This window comes from Barbus barbus (assembly GCF_936440315.1).
Source record: "Barbus barbus genome assembly, chromosome: 7".
NCBI lineage: Eukaryota > Metazoa > Chordata > Actinopteri > Cypriniformes > Cyprinidae > Barbus > Barbus barbus.
Genome location: NC_136735.1, coordinates 34528737 through 34549963, shown reverse-complemented (window position 1 = coordinate 34549963; position 21227 = coordinate 34528737). Strand labels below are relative to the sequence as shown.

At 35.0% G+C, this 21227-nt stretch overlaps 1 protein-coding gene across 2 annotated transcripts; it reads right to left on the bottom strand.

The window, feature by feature from the left end:
* Positions 1-3979: 3979 nt before the first annotated feature.
* LOC306872504 (NEDD4 family-interacting protein 2-like) lies at positions 3980-20895 on the bottom strand. 2 transcript variants are annotated; one of them, XM_079421093.1, is made up of 8 exons: positions 20673-20895; positions 13621-13783; positions 11756-11886; positions 8976-9063; positions 7867-7991; positions 7631-7697; positions 6755-6860; positions 3980-5059 (listed from the first exon to the last, which is right to left on the bottom strand). In XM_079421093.1, the coding sequence occupies exons 1-7, from the start codon at positions 20706-20708 to the stop codon at positions 6757-6759; spliced, it is 714 nt and encodes a 237-aa protein (XP_079277219.1). In that variant the 5' UTR covers positions 20709-20895; the 3' UTR covers positions 3980-5059; positions 6755-6756. The 2 variants fall into 2 exon arrangements, with proteins under 2 accessions (XP_079277219.1, XP_079277218.1); XM_079421092.1 differs by lacking the exon at positions 3980-5059 and adding an exon at positions 6591-6708 and having other exon boundaries at positions 6743-6860; positions 20673-20875.
* Between the last annotated feature and the right edge of the window lie 332 nt (positions 20896-21227).

The window sequence follows — 21227 nt, the reverse complement described above, 5'->3', positions numbered from 1 at the left end:
CCAAAAACCGTAAAACAATAAATTTTTATTTGTTTGCAAAATAGCACGTTCCTCAATAGCTTTGAAAATAGCGCTGGTGTAACATATGGCCGGCGTATTTTTAGACGTATGTCTGACAGAGCACATTATGAAACTACTGTAAACATGGACTTTGAGGCATAAGTATAACAAATTGGGTGGGAAATATGATTCATAATAGGTGACAAGTCCAAAACTCCTCATGTACACTTGACGTTTTAGACATAGTTAAAAAACAAAAAAAGGAAATTAAGTTCTTAAACTCTCTTCATGCATCTCTTGGAGTAAAATTGAACTTTGCTGATCTCCTAAGTTACTCATAACGAAAGCAGGCATACAGCCAAACGGTTTGTGGTTTTCTGTCAATGATCTAGAAAAGGCACGGATGTTCTTGCCAGAAAAACAAGTGAAAGCCAAGCCACTGTGGTGCTTTTCTTGCCCACTTGAAAGGCAGTTGATCTGCTCTTCATCTCCACCCCGGTGTTCCCTGAAGCGCAGAGAAGGCATGAAGGTGTCAGGGTTTAGTTGCGAAAAGAAAACTACAGGAACTACAAATTATATCCATTCTTCATCTGAACGTACATGTACACTTTTTTTATTTATTTCCACCAGATAGTCATCATTCTCATTCCCTGTCTGAAAAGACAGCAACACATTTAACGTGGTTTACTATTTCATTTGTTCCTAAACCTACGTTCTGTTATTCGTCAAGATGATTGGGTTTTGTTTTCAGCCTGTTTTTCATTGAACGTGCCGTTGAATGAGTCTCAACAAAAGCCTTTTGCGAGAAGCGTGTTTAAAAACACAGGTGGAAGTTTTTCGAAGCATCTGACAGGTCGTTGACAACGTACAAGAGAGGTGTGGCACCGTGCCATGCTGGCCCCGGGCGGCACTTACCCTCAACCCATCAACTGTGGCCAAACGCCTCACGCTGCATTCAACACACACAGAGAGAGAGAGAGAGAGAGAGACAGAAAGAGAGAGAGAGAGGCAGAGGCTTACGTTAAAGGGATAGTTCACTCAAAATTTAATTAAAGAAAAAAAAAATGGTTAACTATGCCTTTAAAGCAACAACAACAAAATTAAATAATCAAATGGATAAAAAAAGAAATAATTAACAAAAAATTTTGCATTCCTTCACTTTTTATAATTTTACTTCATGCAAACAAGCAGTATTACAATCCAGCGACCAATGAGAGCAGGTACATTTTAAGCATGATATTCTTTGACGTCAGAAATTAACTTTATAGCAAGGGGACATGTTTCTAACAATAAAAACACATTTTCTCTCTCCTTCTTATTAAAATGAAGCCTAAATCTGCACAATTCTATAGGTTGTTGCCAACAAATCCAACATCAACTAATTTTATGCAATATGTAATATTTTGCTTGTTTTATGGAGAAACAACAACAACAACAAAAAAAAATAAAAAATAAAATATATAAATTATATATATATATATATATATATATATATATATTGTTTTTTATTTAAAATGTATATATATTAAAAGGGAATTAATAAAAGTCCTATTGGTGGCTTTTTTTACGTTTATAAATAAATAATTCTTAAAAATATATATTTTTTAATTGTCATTTATGGCTTTTAAAAATATATATATATATATTACATTTTTCTTATTTATGCACACAACCAGCATTACAATGCAGCAACTACCAATAAGAGCAAGTAAAGTATGTAATATTTTACATATTTTATGAAAGAAAAACAATGATACATCGTCAAATAAATGTTATTTTTAAAAGGGCATTTTTATTTTACTTTAAGCAAATGAGCAGCATTACAAGGCAGCAACTACCAATGAGCGCGAGTAGCTTTGCTTGATGGCAACCAACTTTACAGCAATTAATTTTCTGCGTGAATGCACTATAAGTCACTTTGAACATCCGTTAACCCTCTGAGAGAAAACAATGATGTGTTCAAATTTTGTATGGGATTGCTTTTTTTTTTAATCAGTGAAACTGTCTGCATTGCAATTGCAGCGTAGAGTGGGAGTCATCCTTACAATGCATCTACACTATAATTAAAGGGTGCAATGTGACCAAACTAGATAGCTTTGTTAATTTTGTTTTGTTGCATATCTCTAGTGTCAAGGCCCAGCAATTCAGAGTGAACAGGGGAAAAAAAACGTGCAGGTTGTGAGTGCAGGTTGAGACCCAGCCCCTGACATTCCTATCCGTACCTGTGCATGCTGAGGAGTGAGTGGAGGTGTGCCGGAGCTTAAGAGAGCCACTATTTACCCGCTGGGCCGGAAAGCCTCAAGGAGGAGGAGGAGGAGGAGGAGAGGCCAGTGGGTGCATTACTCTGTTTAGACGTGGCCAGGAACAAAAAAAAAAAAAGGCCTGAAAATGCTGCCGACAGCAATTGTCAGCATGGCCCTTGCGCTTTGACACACACACATACTGCAGTTCACACATACATTCATTCTCTCTCTTTTTTTATTGGATCCATGTGACAGGATCTGCTCTGTATTGCTCCTTCAATGGGTGAAAAACAGAGGCATTAATAAATAAGAAAAAAAAATAAAAATCAACTTATGATACTACTGGATTTTGAATGTGGCATCAAGATGACAGAATATTTCTTTAAACAGTAGTATACATTATATTATTTGACCTACAATGAAATTAACTTTTCATTGGGAGTAATATTTCTAACCATATAAACACATTGTATGTCTCTCTTTTGCTTCAAATATTTCAATGAAATGAAGTCGCTGCATAATTATATACACTAAAATATTTTGCATATTTTATTCAAGACCATCAAATAATTCATTACAAATAAATAATTAAACCACTAAATATAAATAACTAGAAAATAATATTTAAATCTAACACAATTTAGATAAAGGATTTTTTTTTTATTTAATTCAATTTAATATATATATATATATTTATTTATTTTTTTTTGTTTGGTGCAGTTTTGCCCTGAGCCCCTTTTCATTTCTGACCTTGACTTAGAATAGTTTACATACATCAACAGTATGTGAATATAGTAATCTGTCAGTACCATGGTGCGTGTACATATTTGTGAATGATTGTGAGCGGTGAGCCATCCATCCAGAAGAAAAGACTGGAAAAATGCAGTCCACAACAGTAGTACCATGTGCCGACCGGAAAGGCGTTATGTAAATGGGTCACTCATTAAAAGTTTATTAAGAATAATAAACTGTGTGTGTGTGTGTGTGTGTGTGTGTACTTGGGAATGGGTAGAAGGGAAAAAAGTGCCACTCAGTGGTGGAGATGAAGTAATAGCCTTGAGAAAAATCTGTACTGTGGTGATACTGTGGTACAAAGATTGTATCAGACTGTGATACTTTGATAATACATTCATATATGAAAGTTTTCACATGGTAGTAGAATATCAAAGTATTACTGCATCGATATTATTAAACATACATGTAACGTGGTTAGTCTATTACACTACTTGCTTGAGACTCCCTTCCTACAAAATATCATAGCTGCTGTTACTACAGTTTTTGTTGCTTGGTTTTAACCAGAAATGTCATTAAAATGCAACAAAATGATTCTGAATTAACTATTGTTTTACTGAACAATAATAACAAAAGGCATTTTGGCAGAAACTATGCTTACTATGGTAATTATGGTAAGGGTGCAGTTCATTTGTCATAAAAATAACATGTAACATAAGCAATCACACGAGCGATTATAATATTACTACTAAAACTATTACTTCTTAAGTGTAATAATTGGTATAATTTACAACCAACCAAATGAATTGAATACTCATAATTACAGTGGCATTATAAAAGATTCAATAAATCACTTTCGGTGAGAATAAAGTCAACATGAAATGGCATTCGCAACCCATTTTCCACATGACATTTTGGATTGAAAAGACATAAATAATGGCTAGGAATGAAAATGCATGTTAAGAATGCTTGTTAACGTGAAACAAAAGGTCCAAAGAAATACATCTGGGAGTTAAAATTTTATTGGCATTATGCAAGACAAGAGAATAAACATAGCACACAATCATCTCTGCCGATCAGAGAATATCCAAAATCATTATTCCAACAGAAGTTGGTTGGTTGTTTTACATACATTTAATAAATGTAAGTTGCCTTTTTTTTTTCTAAGGTTTTTTTGTTTACTGGATTAGTCGTTTAAACTGCTGTAACCGATTTAACCATGCATTTCTTGTAATATCCGATATTGCTAAAGAGGCTTGTGATTAATAGAAACAAATGAGAGTTGCATTCAGGCATTCAAGTAACTAAAGTCATCTAGGCAGGTCACAGCTTGAGCAAAGTCACAATTTAAAACAACCAATAACCATAAAAAAACAGGAAAAAATGAAGGTGCAAAAGGCAAATATATGTTTTAGGATAAGTACAAATTCCATTTCCAGTTTGAAACACATCAACAAATTTTCTTAATCATTTACTATAAAGTTAAGCGAGACACAACGTAAGAAGAGAAACTGTGCAATTGTACTTTACATCGCCGTTAGCTATAGTTACACGTCAAATTCTATCTAAACTTATATATTAATACTGCAATGCAATCAAATTCGCCAAGGCCTTGGATGCAACGAAGCAAAGAGAATTAAACTAGTCTAGTTTCATTCGTCTAAGACTGCTAACCCAGTTTGGTAAAAGACATTGCTTAGGATGTCTTGGCTGCATATTTCTAGCGCTCTTTTGCAGTTTTTCCGACCCAAGTACACTAATCCATTACTCCGCATGCAGTGTGTGGAAGGATTCACTTTTTTTTTGTCTTGTCCAAATCTAGTAATCAACCAGAAGTTTATGGGCTGAGGCCAACTGGGCCGTTACGATGTGAAAACTGGATATTAAGAGCTGATTTGCACTCGTTCAGAGTGCAGAAAAACCTTCCGCTTCTACCGAGTTCAGTTCAGAACGTTTGGCAGAGATACTCCTTTTATTTTTTCTCTTCTTCCTCTTCCCCTCAGTGGGATCCAGTCCAGTTCATTTGACGGGTTGCAAATCATCAAGGAATTTCACATTAGGAAGGAATGTTTTGGTGAGGCGACCTTGAAAGAGACAGAGTGAATGAGAGTGAAGCTTGTTTTTTGGAGGTTTGCCACCATGGCCTTCATTGTGCAAACTCCATATAAGCAAGGTTATGAGAGCCATTATCAATGCAGCAAATTACATCCGGCTTGCGTGGCCAAGTGAACAAAAGCATAATCAGTTCTTGTGTTGATCTGGAACAAATTCAAGCCAAGAAAAATAATGTTCAACATGCTTAAATCTGTTATTTCACTAAAAGGCTCCTCCACCATAGGGGTGAACGGATATTTACTTTTTTTTTTTTAAAGACACAAATCTCATGTTATTTTGTTGTGAGACCCATTACTACTTTCTAATGTAGAACTTTGCATAACAAGTGACTAGTTTTAAACAAAAGTCCCCCCTTAAAATGGTCATTTTGGTCTGTCCCAAGAGGTGTTTAAAACCATACCATTATAAATTTATATTCAACTAATTGTCATTTTTAATGACCAAAAACATCCCACATATTGCATGCAACTGCCACTGCACAAAATCAAAAAATTGCACCCTTTGTAGAAAATAATCATGTTAGCACAATTTTTAAATTTCACACAAATTGTAGTTTGGTCTGCATAAGTCAAGTACAATCATTCAATCCTGCTATCAAAGTTATTACAAAAATGGTAAAACAAATATGTTAGTCTAGTTTATGACAAATATTGGTTCGATTTTCACAAAGACAGACTAAATGAATGATTAAATAAAATGACTTTTTCAGTCATTTGAAACCAACAACATATCAAAACATAATTTTTTGGCTATATCGCCCAGTCCTAGTCACATGTCCTTTCCCAGAATGACTGAAATGCACATACTTTTCCTGCTTGGTTAATATGCATATTGGGTAATTCCTGACCAGAAAGGAAGTGTTCCTTCTCAATGCAACATTCAACAAATAACATGACAGCCACAGTAATTAGGTTCACCGCAACAAATAAAAAAAATAAAAGAGTGATTGAGTAAGTGTCGAGTTAAGCAGCCAAATATTTAACCACATTTAGCAAAAACAAGTCAGATACTACTGTAACAGTAGAAACATAAGACGGCATGCTGGTTCAGCAGTCAAACCAATATATAGACTGGTATCAAAGCATAGAAAATGCAATTCTTGCATTAAAGTATGATGGAATGTGCAAATAATTTCTTAACTACACAATCATTTAATGCATGCACAAGAATGTAAATTGTAAAAAACTTTACTTGTGCTAATGTACCTTTAATAACAGATTAATGAATAGAGTAAAACCTAATCAATTTACCCACATAAAATCAAACAAGGCATAATGCATAATTCAGCCTCAGTACAGGCACTTTTCACAAAGATTTAAATAAATAAAATGAATAAAATTACCCTTTTTATTAACTTACTTAAGAGCAATTACACACAGAAATCTATGAAAAAGTAGTTTTTGCTATTTGATTTTCAAAGATTGCAATGCAGCTCAGGTATAATTAATATAACAAAACCTAATCAGTTACACTGTTAATTCTTTCCTATATACAATTCTTGACCAGTTTTCTGTTGTAAAAGTTGTTGCATCATTTTGAAAAGAATGGGACATTGGTAAATAATTACACCTCTATTCTTGACAGAATCATGATTTTGGTTGCATTCACGTGTGTGTGTGTGTGTGTGTGTGTGTGTGTGTGTGTGTGTGTGTTGCCATCCTCACCTCTAGTACAGGAGAAAGAAGCGGGTTCGGAGTGAAGACGCCATGCTTTCTGACATGTTACGCACTTTCAGGTAGTTCACGAACCCTCTGAAGAAGAGCAGGAGTCCTGGAGTGCAAGACAGACAGGTCATAGGTCAATAACTAGTTGCTCTAAAGAAAATGTGAGGGGCGCTTCCCACTCACATCCATCAGACAACAGAAAAAGAGAATTAATTGTACACCTAGCTGGTCTTAGCAAACTACACTAATTCAAAATTCCCAAAGACAATATACTGCAGTATAAATGTTATTTGTAAATTTTCCAAAAGCCTCATCACAGCAGCAAGTACAATAATGCAAAGCTCATTGTTTGTCAATATCATCTACTCTAATTACCAAAATGCATTTAGGTCATAATGCATTTATAAATGAAAAACAATGTATTTTGAAGTGCATTTCGAAACATGCCGTCATGTAGTCAGTCAACCAGCAGATGGCGCTAGAGTACTGCAAATGAATGACAAACTTCTCAGTAACTATTTAGAAGGATAGTTTTTTTTTTACTTGTCATCATTTACTCACCCTGAAGCTGTTCCAAACCTATATGAGGTTCTTTCCTCCGTTCAGCACAAAAGAAGAATGCACTGGTAACCAAACACTCGGTGGTAGCCATTGACTTCCATACTAATGCTATGCAAATCAATTACCAACTTTCTTGAAAATATCTTCTTTTGAGTTTAACAGAAGAAAGTTACACAAGTTTGGAACAACTTGAGGGTGAGTAAATAATGACAACATTTTCATTTTTGGTTGAACTATCCCTATAACACTCATCTGGATATTATCAGATCATCAAACTATAAAAGTCCTACTTAATATAACATGAAAACAACTCACCAAGAACAAGGAAAATCCACCAGAGCCAGTACTGCCCGTTGAAGTATCCAGTAAAGTAATCTGAAAACTGTAAAAGAGGAATAATACCATCGGGCATCGAGTTTAACAATGATTAAATTCACATCCATGACACAATATTTAACTGACTTCAAGATTTTTTTTAATATAATTTAATTGTGGGTATCTTATCCTCCTGTGTGCTTTGGAGTTAATCGATTCGTTACTAAGAGACTCACCCTCACAATGAGGATCCATTTGATTAGAGAGAGGCCAAAGCCACAGATGGCACCATATCGGCCAGCAATGGTGTTGGTCAAACAGAAAGACAAGCAAAACCCGATCCAGTTGAACAGAAAGGCCACTGGTTACACAAAAAGAGAGAGAGTACTGCATTGATAAAAAAATGACTATTACATGTAAATACCTTCACGGTAACCATTCTGTATTTTTATGTGCAGACCAACACATCATGAAAAACTACTTAAATGTGTCACAAAGATGGTGATACATTGTTAATAAAAGTGTGACTAATCATTTAGTAAACATGACTGGCCTATGATCAACTGCGCTGAAATGTGTTATGCTACTGACTGACCATAATATATACAGTGAATAGAAAAACTTGCAGTGCAATACATCACAACTTCACCAGATGGCGCACACACAGCATTAATGGAGGAAATCAACATGCAATGACAAACAAACACACAAAGGCTGTGACTGCATCTGGAATCACATACTTCTCTACTATATAGCAGGTGAAAAAAACAGTGTTCGGTTAAAGTAGTATGTCTTAATTCACAATACACAAAAATGAGTATGAAAAAAAGTACTCGGATGACCTACTACTTCCAGCAAGATTCTATCCTATGAGGCCATGGCAGTGAAGCAATGCAACTGACACGGATCGGTCACATGATAATGACAACATGGCAAACAAAAAATAGTATGTCCAGATTACTTTCATACTACACACATACATTTAATATAGACCATACTTTTAAGCGGTTGCAGAGTAATACCTCCTCAAGAGAGTATGTTTCTAATGGCATACTAGTTCACTTGCACATTACACACACGAATATGTATATACTGTAATCTGCATATCATCCAAAACAATTATGTCTAAGTGTATGCATTATCTAAATCTTTAACTACTAAAAGGTTGATGAAACCTTAGTAAATTGCATGTTTAATTCAGTCTAGTCTTCATTTTGTAAATAAATATGGTTATTAGTTATATAGTTTTGTGTAAACATGTAATGCAATTTTTATTATTATTATAATAGTATACTATTCTAAACATGCATATGAGTGTAAAGCATAAGCATTCTGCACGACTTACTGAAAAAGGCCAGCATAAAGATGCCATCATTTCCCACCCTCAGCTGATCAGCGTCACTGAAGTCGTCCCGAACCGGAAAATCATCATCCTTTTTAACAAGAAGATGAATTGAGAGAAACATTTAGGAAGGAACATACACTGGCTCAGAATTCAGTATGGCTGTGATGCAACCTCAATGCAACTGCCCCAGCTACATAAACAGTGTACTAGACATAAAGATGTTAGCCAATCACAAACAAAGTCATTTACTTATAGCAGACACAGTAGACCAAGCTGTGTGTTTAAGTAAGGCTCAGAGAGGTGGAAAATGGTTAAGAAAGAATGTAACTCCTATCTTTATGCATTAAACCCCTGACAAATTATTGCAATTTTCTTGAAAGACATCACTTTATTAAAATCACTTATCAAAATAATACAAATTAAGACAACAGCATGCTGATATAACTGGTTAGTCCATAGCCTGGTTACTCACTTCAAGTACACTTGGAGCAGAGACAGGCTCTTCAGAGCAACCTGAGGTTAAGAATTATTTTACATAATGTATTTTTCTTTTCCATACAGTAAAAGTGAATAATGACCAAATGTCACGCTCCAAAAATGAGAACAAAAAAATATAAAAAAACAAAATTAGCCATAAGCATATCATAAAAGTGGTCTCAGACTGGGGTCTGTGGAAAACATAAAAATTTAATTAAATAAAAAATGTGTAAAAATAAATGATTACAAAATAACAATAAATAGATTGAAATAAACAAACATTAAATACATAATATTTAGATAATAAATATTTATTATCCTGTATTTAAATAATATTTAAATACATCTAACGGTACAATTCTATTAAAAATAATAAGGGGAAAAAATTATGTAAAAAAATTGGAAAGTAAATATTTTTCAAATAATATGTTATATTTAAAAAAAAATTCACAGTATAAATGGGGTCTTTATACATAAAAATATACAGCTGTCTTTTAAATTTTAGTATCCTTTAAGGGGAGGACTCTTGAACACGTATGATCATATTTAGGGGTCCATGGCACATAAAAGATTGAGAACCCACGGTCTATACAACTTTTATTAGATATGTCTTCTAAAGCAGCTTTTTACACCAGCTTTAACAACATTCATCAGTTGGATCTGACATAAGCAAGTGTTGCATCTAAAAAAGATGTCTCATTTCAGCAAACAACATTTGACTGCAGGACAATTTTTATACTAAGTTTTTGAACTGCTCTGTAGACATTCACTTTTACTGCATGATTTCACTTTTGCACAGCATCAACTTTCTGCACAACATGATTGTGTTCCACAGATTTGGATTGACACGAGGCTGAGAAAATGGCAAATCTTCATTTTTGTGTGAACTGCTCCTTTATGACCCATCCTACGCCTTTGGTAACCCAGCCCACAGCTTACAACGGAGCTGCTGAGGTTGTATAACAAGTAAAAGTCTTGGATAATGCTCCAATTCATTCTTTGTTTCTGAAGTGATTTCATAACAGAGCTCCAGCACTTGGGTGCTTGCACTTTCTCCCGCTCTCTCTCTGCATGTCCTCAATTTGCAATGAAGCTATTTTCCAAAAGAAGAAATGTGTATTTTAGAATAATTCAAATATTTTTGACAGAAGTCTCGTGTGCTCACCAAGGCTTCATTTATTTGATCAGAAATATAATAAAAACTCTAATATTGTGAAATGTAGAAATTTAGAAACAATTTAGAAGATCAGTTTTCTATTTTAATATATATTTAAAATTGTAATTATTTCTGTGATACAAAGCTGAATATTTAGCATCATTACTCCAGTCTTTAATGTCACATGATCCTTCAGAAATCAATATAATATGCTGATTTGGTGCTTAAATAATATTATTCATTATTAGTGTTCAATTATTAATCAATAATTGTCTTTATTTTCAATGCTAACCATTTTTACTGCTTAATATTTTTGAGATACTTTTTTTTTTTTTCAAGATTCTTTAATGAATACAAAGTTTAAAACAATGACATTTATTTGAAACAGAAGTCTTGTGTGAAGTGTTTTGCTGTCGTTTTGTATCAATAATGTACGGTACTAGAATTAATTTACTTGCTTCAAACATTCGAGTGGTAGAGTATGAGGGTTTCCACAAAGATATGAAGCAGAACAACTGTTTTCAACATTAATAATTGTAGTAATTGTTTCTCGGACTGCAAATCAGCATATCAGAATGATTTCTGAAGGATGACACTAATAGCTATCATTTTTATGTTAAGTCACAGTATTCAGTGAGCAGTAATTTAGTCATTTCAAATATAGAAACCACCTTGGGATTCACTGTGTGGATGTCACTGCAAAAGGAAGTTAGTCCTGAGAAAAGCATCATTTGTTTCCAGATGCCAGTTGGTTTGTCATTCTGTTATCTAACGCAATGACATTCAGACCGTCTTAAGAGTGTCCAAATACTTTTTGGGGCCACATTGCATAACACTTCTTGATCTGAGCTCAGAGAAATCAGAGTAGCTGTGGGATTCTCTTTCTAGGTCATGGCTTTTATGGCACACCACATCCTCAAAAAGGCTCTCCTTATGTTACTGCTAAAACCTAATCACACATGATTTTAAGAGATGTCCCATTTAATTTTGGTCGTCATTAAATCATAGCAGCATCACTACAGCAATTTATTTCCTTTGAGGGAATGTTTTGGACTGTACCGAAGCCGCAGTGGAAAGTTGTGCGAATCGAGGGCTTGGCGTTTGATTCTGCAGAACGTGTGGGTGCGTAGGCCGATGAGATACTCACTCGTGGAATGACCTCCACCGCTGAGACAGCCATGGCTGCCGCTTTGGCCTTCTCTGCCTCATCGTAAGTGGGCAGAGACGTGGCAACGCTGTATGGTGGAGGAACGGGAAAGTCCCCCGGAAATGTGCTCTCTGAAAAGCAATAGAAAACACAGGTCAGCCATACGCCACACATTTCTAGCTATGAGTCTTCTAAACAATGAGTCTTCCTAACCGAAGTCAAGCATCACAATTACTATTGCCCATATTTAGAGATCTGAATAAAAGCCATAACGCAAGCACCAAGCGGTGACGCATAACTAGCCATCAGGCTTACAAGTTTTGCCTTTGATAAAACACGCATAACAACTGATACACATACACTGAGCCCTACCTAGAGACCAAAATTAGATTTGAAGAAGAAAAAAAAACCTTTTGAAAGTCAGACAAAAACGTACAAGACTGTACTTTAACAGCTTTAATGAGAGAAAGAACTACAATCCAATCGCAAAACTGAATTAAAAACTAATTTCAAGTTGTTGATTGTATACAGTAACAATATATTTTACATTTATTGTAAAATATGCATATATATATATACACACACATATTTTAGTGTTTTAAGATACAAGGACTCGATTACATCATTTGTGAATTTACTTGCTGCGATATTCTGATTGGTGGAATTTTCTTCACAGCATCAAGCAAGCATGTCAAATAACAAAACTAAAGTAAACAAAACCCAAATCAAATAAATAATACAAATAAAAAAAATACCTTCATATAAACAAACTGTCCCTTTTCTTGTGATCTTTCCATTTAAAATTAACCAATCCAAACAAAGATGCTGAATACATGCAGCATGAGCAGTTTTTGATTTAAATTTGATTGCATAATTTCAAAATTTCAAAACAGAATAGTCTGACTTTAGCTTTGTGAAACTATGCTGCATAAAACATCTGCATGAAACAAAAACAGCAGATGTGCAAATTCATTCTCGGACAGCAGGTGGCACTTATGGAACAGCAGCTATGCAGTGTTTCCTTGGTTACCGCTGTAAAAAAATCAGCACTGCACTACTTTAATATGCATATAGATGCAAAATGAAAAGAAAAATACCATTAAACTTTTCTGAAGACAGTGTTCACCTCAGAGATACCTTCATATAAACTCCAGACTACATCAAGATTCATTTAACATCTCAACTGACTCGATTCAACTGAATCGTCACATATTTATAGATTTTCAACCGGCTTGGGGTGCATTGTTACATCCCTACTTAAAACAAAAGTTGAAATAATGCAACAAAAGCATATACCATTGATTAACAGCCATGGCGCTCACATTAGGTCTGTCTTTAGAGCTTTGTAAGTTATTGTTAAAAATCAATTTCCCTATGCAGAAAATGACATTTTTCTTCTGGAACCAGACTGTTGCACTCCATTATCAATGTTGAAAAAAGCTGTGCTTCTTAAATTGTGATTTTTTTTAATTCTTTGATGCAAAGAATCTTCAAAAGAACAGCATTTATTTGAAAACGACATCTGTGTGTGTCTATTGTCATTTTTATTCAATTTAATTCATCTTTGCTGAATAAAAGTATTAATTTCTTTGAAAGAATTGATGCTACTGACCATAAACCTTTGAACAGTAACCAACGGCAATGATGTCATTGTAATATTTGCATAATGAATTGAACAGAATCCGCATTGTGTTTATTTTCATACACAACAGCTAAAAATAAAACCTTGAGTGCCATGGCAGCTGCAGCTGATGCATTTTATTTACGCATGTCAAAACTTTTCTATTTTATTGCAAACAATATCAGTTTCTAAGTAGATTCCTGCTCTTACTCTGGAAATAATAACTTTTTCCAGGTGTCTCTACCTGGTGCAGCTGTTGCTCCGAGTGTCACGCTGGTATAAGGCGGAGGCGGAGCTTCGGTATCCACTGCGGGGTTGCTGATGCCTGCGACGGAGGCAGCGGCCTGGGAGGATGTGGACGGCTCTGCGCCAGCGGCCCCTTCAGAGGGATCGTCCTCATTGTGCAACTGAGGAAGGACAGAATCACAAAAGATCAGACTGAAGAATCTTGTCGTATAATTTAAGGCCAATTTGACGAGGTCTTATGTCTTGCGTTGGCTGAACTGACACCATGATGTACTCAATGAAGGAAGGATATCATCTAACACTGCAAAGGAACACGTCAACAACTTGAGTCAACAACTCGGTCTCTTGGGTCGCATAACCTTACTGTCCTCGCCCTACGATTAACAAAACAATCTGTGAAGCTAAACTTCAAGAAGGAAGTGTTGAAAAGTAGTACTGAATAAAACATTTAGTATTAAAAAGGAGCCTTGAATCTCAATCTGCACAAAGTGACCTGAAAATGTCTTCTGAGTGCTGAGGCCTCATGGTAATATGACAGTTTAAGATTGCAGGGAACGCACTTGGCACATCACAACGCAGTAAGATGCACAGTTGTCTGCCAACAAAGTTAGCTAACAGATTCACACGTAACAGGAGAGCGGCGGTAATGCAAACCACGAGACCGAGGCACAAGGCTGTGCCTTCAGATGCACCTGTTTGATGTGTCGTTCGAAAGCAATCGTCCAAACAGATATGAGCGATTCACCAGGATGAAATTAGTCCGTTTCATATTTTGGGGCGATTAGTAGTAATCATCGTAGTGGTTTTGTCACAAAACCAAAACGTCTGTAGTTCACACCATTGCTACAATGCTCAGGATTTTAATACAAAATATGAACTACAGCAAAAATGCATGTGCTTATCTACATGTGCTTTTATTTAAAAAGCATTAATATCAATATTTCCAAAAAAATAAATAGCTACTTCAACTCTAAATATCAATAAATGCCTGAAATATCCCTATGAAATTGAACCAGACAGCTCTGAATTCAATTATCTGAATTTAAATTATCTCTGGGTAAGGCAATGACATGGTTTTGAAAACAAATTTTAGGTACCGGCTCATTTCTAATTAACTAAATAACTAACTAACTACATAAATAAATGGCAAAACCTATGTAATATTCCTTAAATAAACAGGGAATTAGGTTTTTCAAATTTTAACAGAAAAATATTTAAAAATAAAGTCGTAAACATTAACAAATGCCTGAAATTTCCAACACTGTAAAAAAACTAAAGTTGAGAAAACTTAAAAGTTTAAGGCAACCAGCTTCAGGAGATGTTTTCAGTTTATACAAAAACAAGTTGAGAAAACTAAAAAAAAAACTCCTGAAGCTGGTTGCCTTAAACTTTAAAGTTAAAGCTACAGTCCATAACTTTTTTTGGTTAAAAATTATCCGAAATCAATACAAGTACATAACCAGCCAGTGTTCAAAATATCGCCTTACTTTAGCCCGATTCACAACGGTTCGTTTATAATAATGTTTTCTAATTTGAGAAGTACGGGTAGGATTTCACGGGAAATTTGAGCATTGCACTGCGTCAATACGTCACGTCTGTAAACCTAAAGAAGTTGTCCCGGCTAGTAGGCTATCCCACGTGAGGATCCTGCAGGTGGCGGATCGTTTAGCCTTTTCTCACAGCAGCTAGAATAATTAAACATATCATTTTGATGTTGGATTGTAATCCGGAAAGGATTATGTGTTTATGAAACATGTGTGAATGAAATTAAATTATATTCCAGTTTTAAAATGTGCTTCTGATTACAGATAGCCTGGGATTACTCAAGATTTGTATTTTAAAGAAAACCAGTTCGAAGGGAGCATAATTTGTTTTTTGGGTTAAAAGAATTTCTTAATATGAAATTTGAATGGCATGACAATTAGATTAGACTGTACAGAAATTGAAATCTACACGCTAATACACACTGTACCCATAGTCACGCAATGCTGATGTTGTTAACAGTAATAATTTGAGAATAGAGTATAACAGTAATAATAATTTGCACGGTTTGATGTGATATGAGCTAACCGATCTTTAGATTAAATCGCCGTTGGTAGCATGATTTATTCTAATGCTTTTTTCCTCAGTTGGTCAGAACAAACATGGCAGACTTGTTACTTGTTCAGATGACAATATATGGTGAAAAGTATTATTTGGGTCATATATTCCAAGACCTAGGCTAGAATCTGTGATTGCGAAGTACAGTAAACATCCACACCGGTGAGGTGACTGACTGCCACACATACTCCTCAAAACATTAGATTCATCCGTGCCGACTCACAGCCCATGCAAGGAAGATAAAGTAACTGCAATTCCAGGTTTTCAAACAGAGATGGCGACAAAGAGGCAAAACTTACGGACTGCAGCTTTAAATCCTTCTCAACTTTTGATTTCTTTTTCACAATGCATCAAATTAAACCTATGAATATATTTATTTTTTAATCCTTATTTAATTATAAAATCATTATTTTATGCTTAGCAGGGACACAGGTGTATAAGTCAAGGACATAGTTTTGAAAACAGGTTTTTATGTACAGTCTAAATAATTTATTACAAAAAAAATTTATAAAAATGTTATTAAATTAAATAGAAACTTCCAAATCTAACAGTAAATATAAATTAGTAAATATCATAAAATATTATATTACATTAATCATATGATACGCAATTATTAGGCTATCATCAAAATGCAATTAGTTTGTGAATGTTATTGTTCAAACTCTACTGGTCACATGCTGCTAATAAATAAAACGTATGGTAAATGGAGAAAATAAATATAACTTGTTACTACAGCTCATGGACTATCCTACAAGACTTAAAAACAACAACAACAATCAGAAAGCTGCTGAAGACCATATAGACCTGATATCACTAATATAACAATAAATAACGGTTCACTCTTTGGAAGGATCAAGCCATGACAATCTTTTACTATACCACACCTCATGATAATATCTAAGGCCTCCTGATGGAGCAGCCTAAGAGCCATGGAAGTGTTTGCATAGGTCAATGCTCTTAGGTTCAACTCTGCTATCATAAAAGTCGAACAGAAACTGAGATCCAGTGAGAGACAAAGTTCACATGAGAATGATTACACTGTAACATCAGGGCCACATCAAGGACAGCAAGAACGCCAATGGTGAATAGTGCTCTCACTTTGCACTGAGGACAACCTGGATTGGCATTACATAAACACAACAACTGGCCAGGGACAAAGAAAGTATCTCCAGTGGTTGGCAATGGACTGTTAGAAGCACTATCTTACTTGAGATAAATGGTACATCTTATCTGTGTTATGACTAAGACTGCACAGAATCCGTTTGCTAAAAACTTTAAAAAGCCCTTGACAATGGCATTTAAGCTCTTCTCAGCAGAAATATTTGGACCGATTATTAAAATGTCACTTTTGTTAACAAGTAACACTAAAAATAGAGAGATGCATTTGGATATACTGGTACAATATGAATTTAGATATTTATATTAGAGGTTGTTTTTTTTTCGGTAGACATTGAATCTGATAGTTGATATTTAATTGTGCATTTCCCCAATTTTTAAATTTAAACTATATTTGCCATCTAACATTCATTTAGTCAGTTTTTAACTTAATTCTTAACAGTGTTACTAAATAATGCAAAATTTAGCAGAAATTAATCTCAATCTGAATATTTTTAATACTGTGCATAACGTTGTGATGCCAAAATGTCAAATTATTTTAATTTTTAAATGTAATTTAAAATTAATTTTTTGAGACCAAATAGAGCAGAATTTCAATTAGCCATTTATCACTAAGAAATATTAAATAATTATTGGTTTATCATATTGGCCACCATTTTAATATTGGTGTATGCATAACAAATAATTACATGTCACATTATATTATATATTACTTTTTATTTTTTGTATTTCTTTTTTTTTTTTAAGTCCAAAAATGTCGGTTTAACATGTTGGTCACTATCGCTGAATTCATAAATAAATAAATTAATTAATTAATAATAATAATAATAATAAAGGCTATGCGATTTTGATTTTAGGGAATGTCAGGAAAGTCTTTCCTGCTGAACATTATTTTTGTTTATTTATTTATTTATTTAATGAGGGACAATAAACATTATTGATGCATAACATGTAAAATATATCAGATTTAGCCAATTGGCTTTATCATTTTCATCCGTAGTCCATTGGCAGGTTGATGTTAAAGACAAATCACTGTCTACGAAGATTAAAAGCTTCATAATTTCCAATCGAAGTAATCACACCACATTGGTCTGACAAAGAAAAGATTTCAAACCTCGCATAACTGCTGAACAATAATGAAGACCGGTTTAAAATTGCACAGTTGCAGTTCTGCAGTGTGCTGACTAATAACGAGTTTAGAGCGACAAAGATAAGTGGGAGACAGTGCTATCATGGTACAAGTATAATAAAATGGATAAAGATGAAGGAGAATTCGTGCAATGAGAGCTGAGCTATGAAATAACGCAGGGAGAGACTTCTGAGAATGGTTCATGTGGTGAAACCACAACCACCTAAATATCGATTTACCTTAAAATGGAAAAAGCAGCTATGCTTATTTGTTGACACATCTAAGAAGCGCTATTTTGCGGTGGTTGCCATAGCAACATTCGAACATGCAGCGAGCTCAAAAAAGCTTGTGACTAAGCGAGCTGGGGGTTTTTTCCTTCCTAGAAACGATGAAAAGGCTTCGAAAACATACAGAGGCCTGCTGGATGAATTTATTTACATGGCACTACAGTCCAGAAAACATGCTTTTACCATGGTAATTCTTTGTATTATCATTTGTATTGTATGTTTATAAAATATATTATATTCTGGGATGCTTCACATAACCCTTCCCAACTGAGCAGTGAGCCACCAGATTTCCACAATAAACAAAAGGCCCTGGATCCAGATCACTTAGGCCTGCTCTGTTGTTGAGAGTGGAAAACACACACTCACACACAAACCTGTGATTATACCACACTTGTGTTGTTTATGATACAGTAGAAGGTTATGACTCCAAACCTAACCAAGTGTCATCCAAGAGGACAGGACATTTGCAGCCAACGCCTCAAAATGCATTTCAACATTCCGCACACAGACCTGACCCCTCAAAATGTGTTTCAATATCCCAAAGACATCTATGATGCATCAAAATGCCTTTTGAACACACCCAAATGTACCAATAACAACACCCAAACACGATTAAAATGCTTTAAAATGTTGTCGAACATACCAAACACACCTATGATCCCTTCAAAGATAATAAACATGACTATCATGCCTCAAAATGTGTTTACGTGATCTAATGGCTCAAAATATATATTTAATGTTTAAAGGGATAATTCACCCAAAAATTAGAATTGTGTCATTTTTTCTGTCATTCTTTGCAGAACAAAGACATTCATACAGGTTTGGAACTACTTGAGGGTGAATAAATTATGACAGAATTTTCATTTTTGGGTGAACTATCCCTTTAAATGTTACACATGGGCCTATGATGATGCCCCAAAATGCATTTGAAACATGCCTATAATGACAAAAAGTGTCTATGTGGCCTTTTAGCTGACAACTCAAATTGCACTGGAACACCACTGATGCTTTAAAATCTGTTTTAAAGATTGTGTCAATTATGCCACAAAATAGTTGAGCGCCAACCCCCCCCCCCCCCCAAGTGCACTTAATGCCACTTTAAAAAGTTCCATGATTACCCCCCGATTTCACAGACAAGGCTTAAGCCTAGTCCTAGACTAAAATGTACATCTGAGCCGTTTCAACTGAAAGAAACTTGCACTGACTGATCTTAAAACATGTCAGTGCTTTTGTTTTGTTTTAAGATGAACACCAGGGACTTGTTTCATAAAACAAGTTTACCAAATAAGCCAGGTTTATTTCAGTTAGTCTGATTTATTTTTAACCAAATCAACTGACGAGAAGTCCGACTAACTGAAATAAACCTGGCTTATTTGGTAAACTTGTTTTATGAAACAGGCCCCAGAAATGCTTTTTTCTAAAGGCATGTTTATAAAAATGACTTAAACCTCCTAATTGAACTATGGCTTAATCCTGGTTTAGGCTAAGCCCTGTCTATGAAACCGGGCCTAGATGTGGGCCACTCAAATTCTGTTGGAACGCCCCAATGGTAACTCAAAATGAAACGCTGAAATGCATCCAACTTCCCATAGGCCTTTCAAAGTACATTTGAACACCCCTGAAAGCCTCAAATGTTCTGAGTGTACATGTGACAACTCAAAATTTAGCTGGAAGGCATCAGTGATACCTCAAACTTCAACAAGTGCACCCAACGTCCCACACATGTCCCTGACGCTTCAAAAGCCATTTGAACCCCAAAATCTTAAAAGATGTGGAACGCACTAGTGATGGCTAATCGTCAAAATGCGTCTAATGAACGAATCAACACTTTCTGTAAAGCATATGTGCGATATATCTTTCGAACGCGCCTCTATGGTGCCACAAAATATTTTAAACACAAAACAGTCTCAGTACAGTATGTTCTTAGAAAAGCAACATTGTGTTTCTATGGTAAAACTGTAAAAGTGTCATTTTTATTGCACATTATTACAAAACATTGCGACAGACTGGTAAGAAACTGTTCAAACAAGACGCGCTCCTGAGCTATTTTTCGTTGTGTTCTTGCGTCTCCGTTATTCGTAGACACATATCAAATGAACGTTTTTAAAGTTGAATAAATCGAGACTCTCTGTTTTATTTTAAAGGGAAGGGAGGAGGGCTTTTTTTAAGTTAGTGCGACAATATAACATGAGTTCGGCTTTGCAATGTTTCCATTTAGTCGCGCGCAGTTTAGCGGATCTGAACGCGTTCTGCGTGAACTCACGCGCACTTTGTAGCGGTGATGATGCGGAAGTCATGAATGATTAAAGGAAATCGGATACAATGCCAGTAATCAGCAGCTCGGATATGTCAAGTCTATTGTATGTCATGGGATGTTTGATCGTCTTATATAACGATGGATGAGTGAATTAGACTTACCACTTGGTAGCGGCTCGCCGCCTGGTCCATTTTCATATAAAACCTGAAGATTCTTGATTAATTCAAATTAAAGACAGCCCTCGATCATATGGCACGGGTCAGTCATAAACGGAGACGCTAGTTTCTCCCATTTACACAATAGCCATGATTGAACGCGAACGCGCATACAGAGACAGTCACGAGAAACAAAGCGAGTGGGAGGAGATGTCCATGACGCAGGCGTGACGCGTCAAACTCTTTTTATTTAATAATATACAGAGATAGACTCATATAATTGTATTTGAAAAATAATTATAAGTAGCTGTTACATTCTCACCAGGTATACCCAAATGTTTCATTTGCATGCAAGATAGGCTATGTGACAGACGAAAAAAAACAAGGTTAATTTAATAGTTGTTTTATTTTTATTTATTTATATATTTTTCAGTTTAATAAATGGCGTTTTTGAAATATAAAACGAGCCGTTGTTGTAGGGGAAGGCCTATATAATTATTATTATATCATTTATTATTATTATTTTTATGTAATTCGAGCTCTGTGTGTTTTTGGAAAAAC

Coding starts and splice junctions, on each gene's coding strand:
- LOC306872504 (XM_079421093.1), bottom strand. CDS start 20,708: ATGAAAATGGACCAGGCGGCGAGCCGCTACCAAGTG. Junction 13,784..20,672: donor CGGCGAGCCGCTACCAAGTG/GTAAGTCTAATT, acceptor GTCCTTCCTCAG/TTGCACAATGAGGACGATCC. Junction 7,698..7,866: donor AATGGATCCTCATTGTGAGG/GTGAGTCTCTTA, acceptor CCTCTTTTACAG/TTTTCAGATTACTTTACTGG.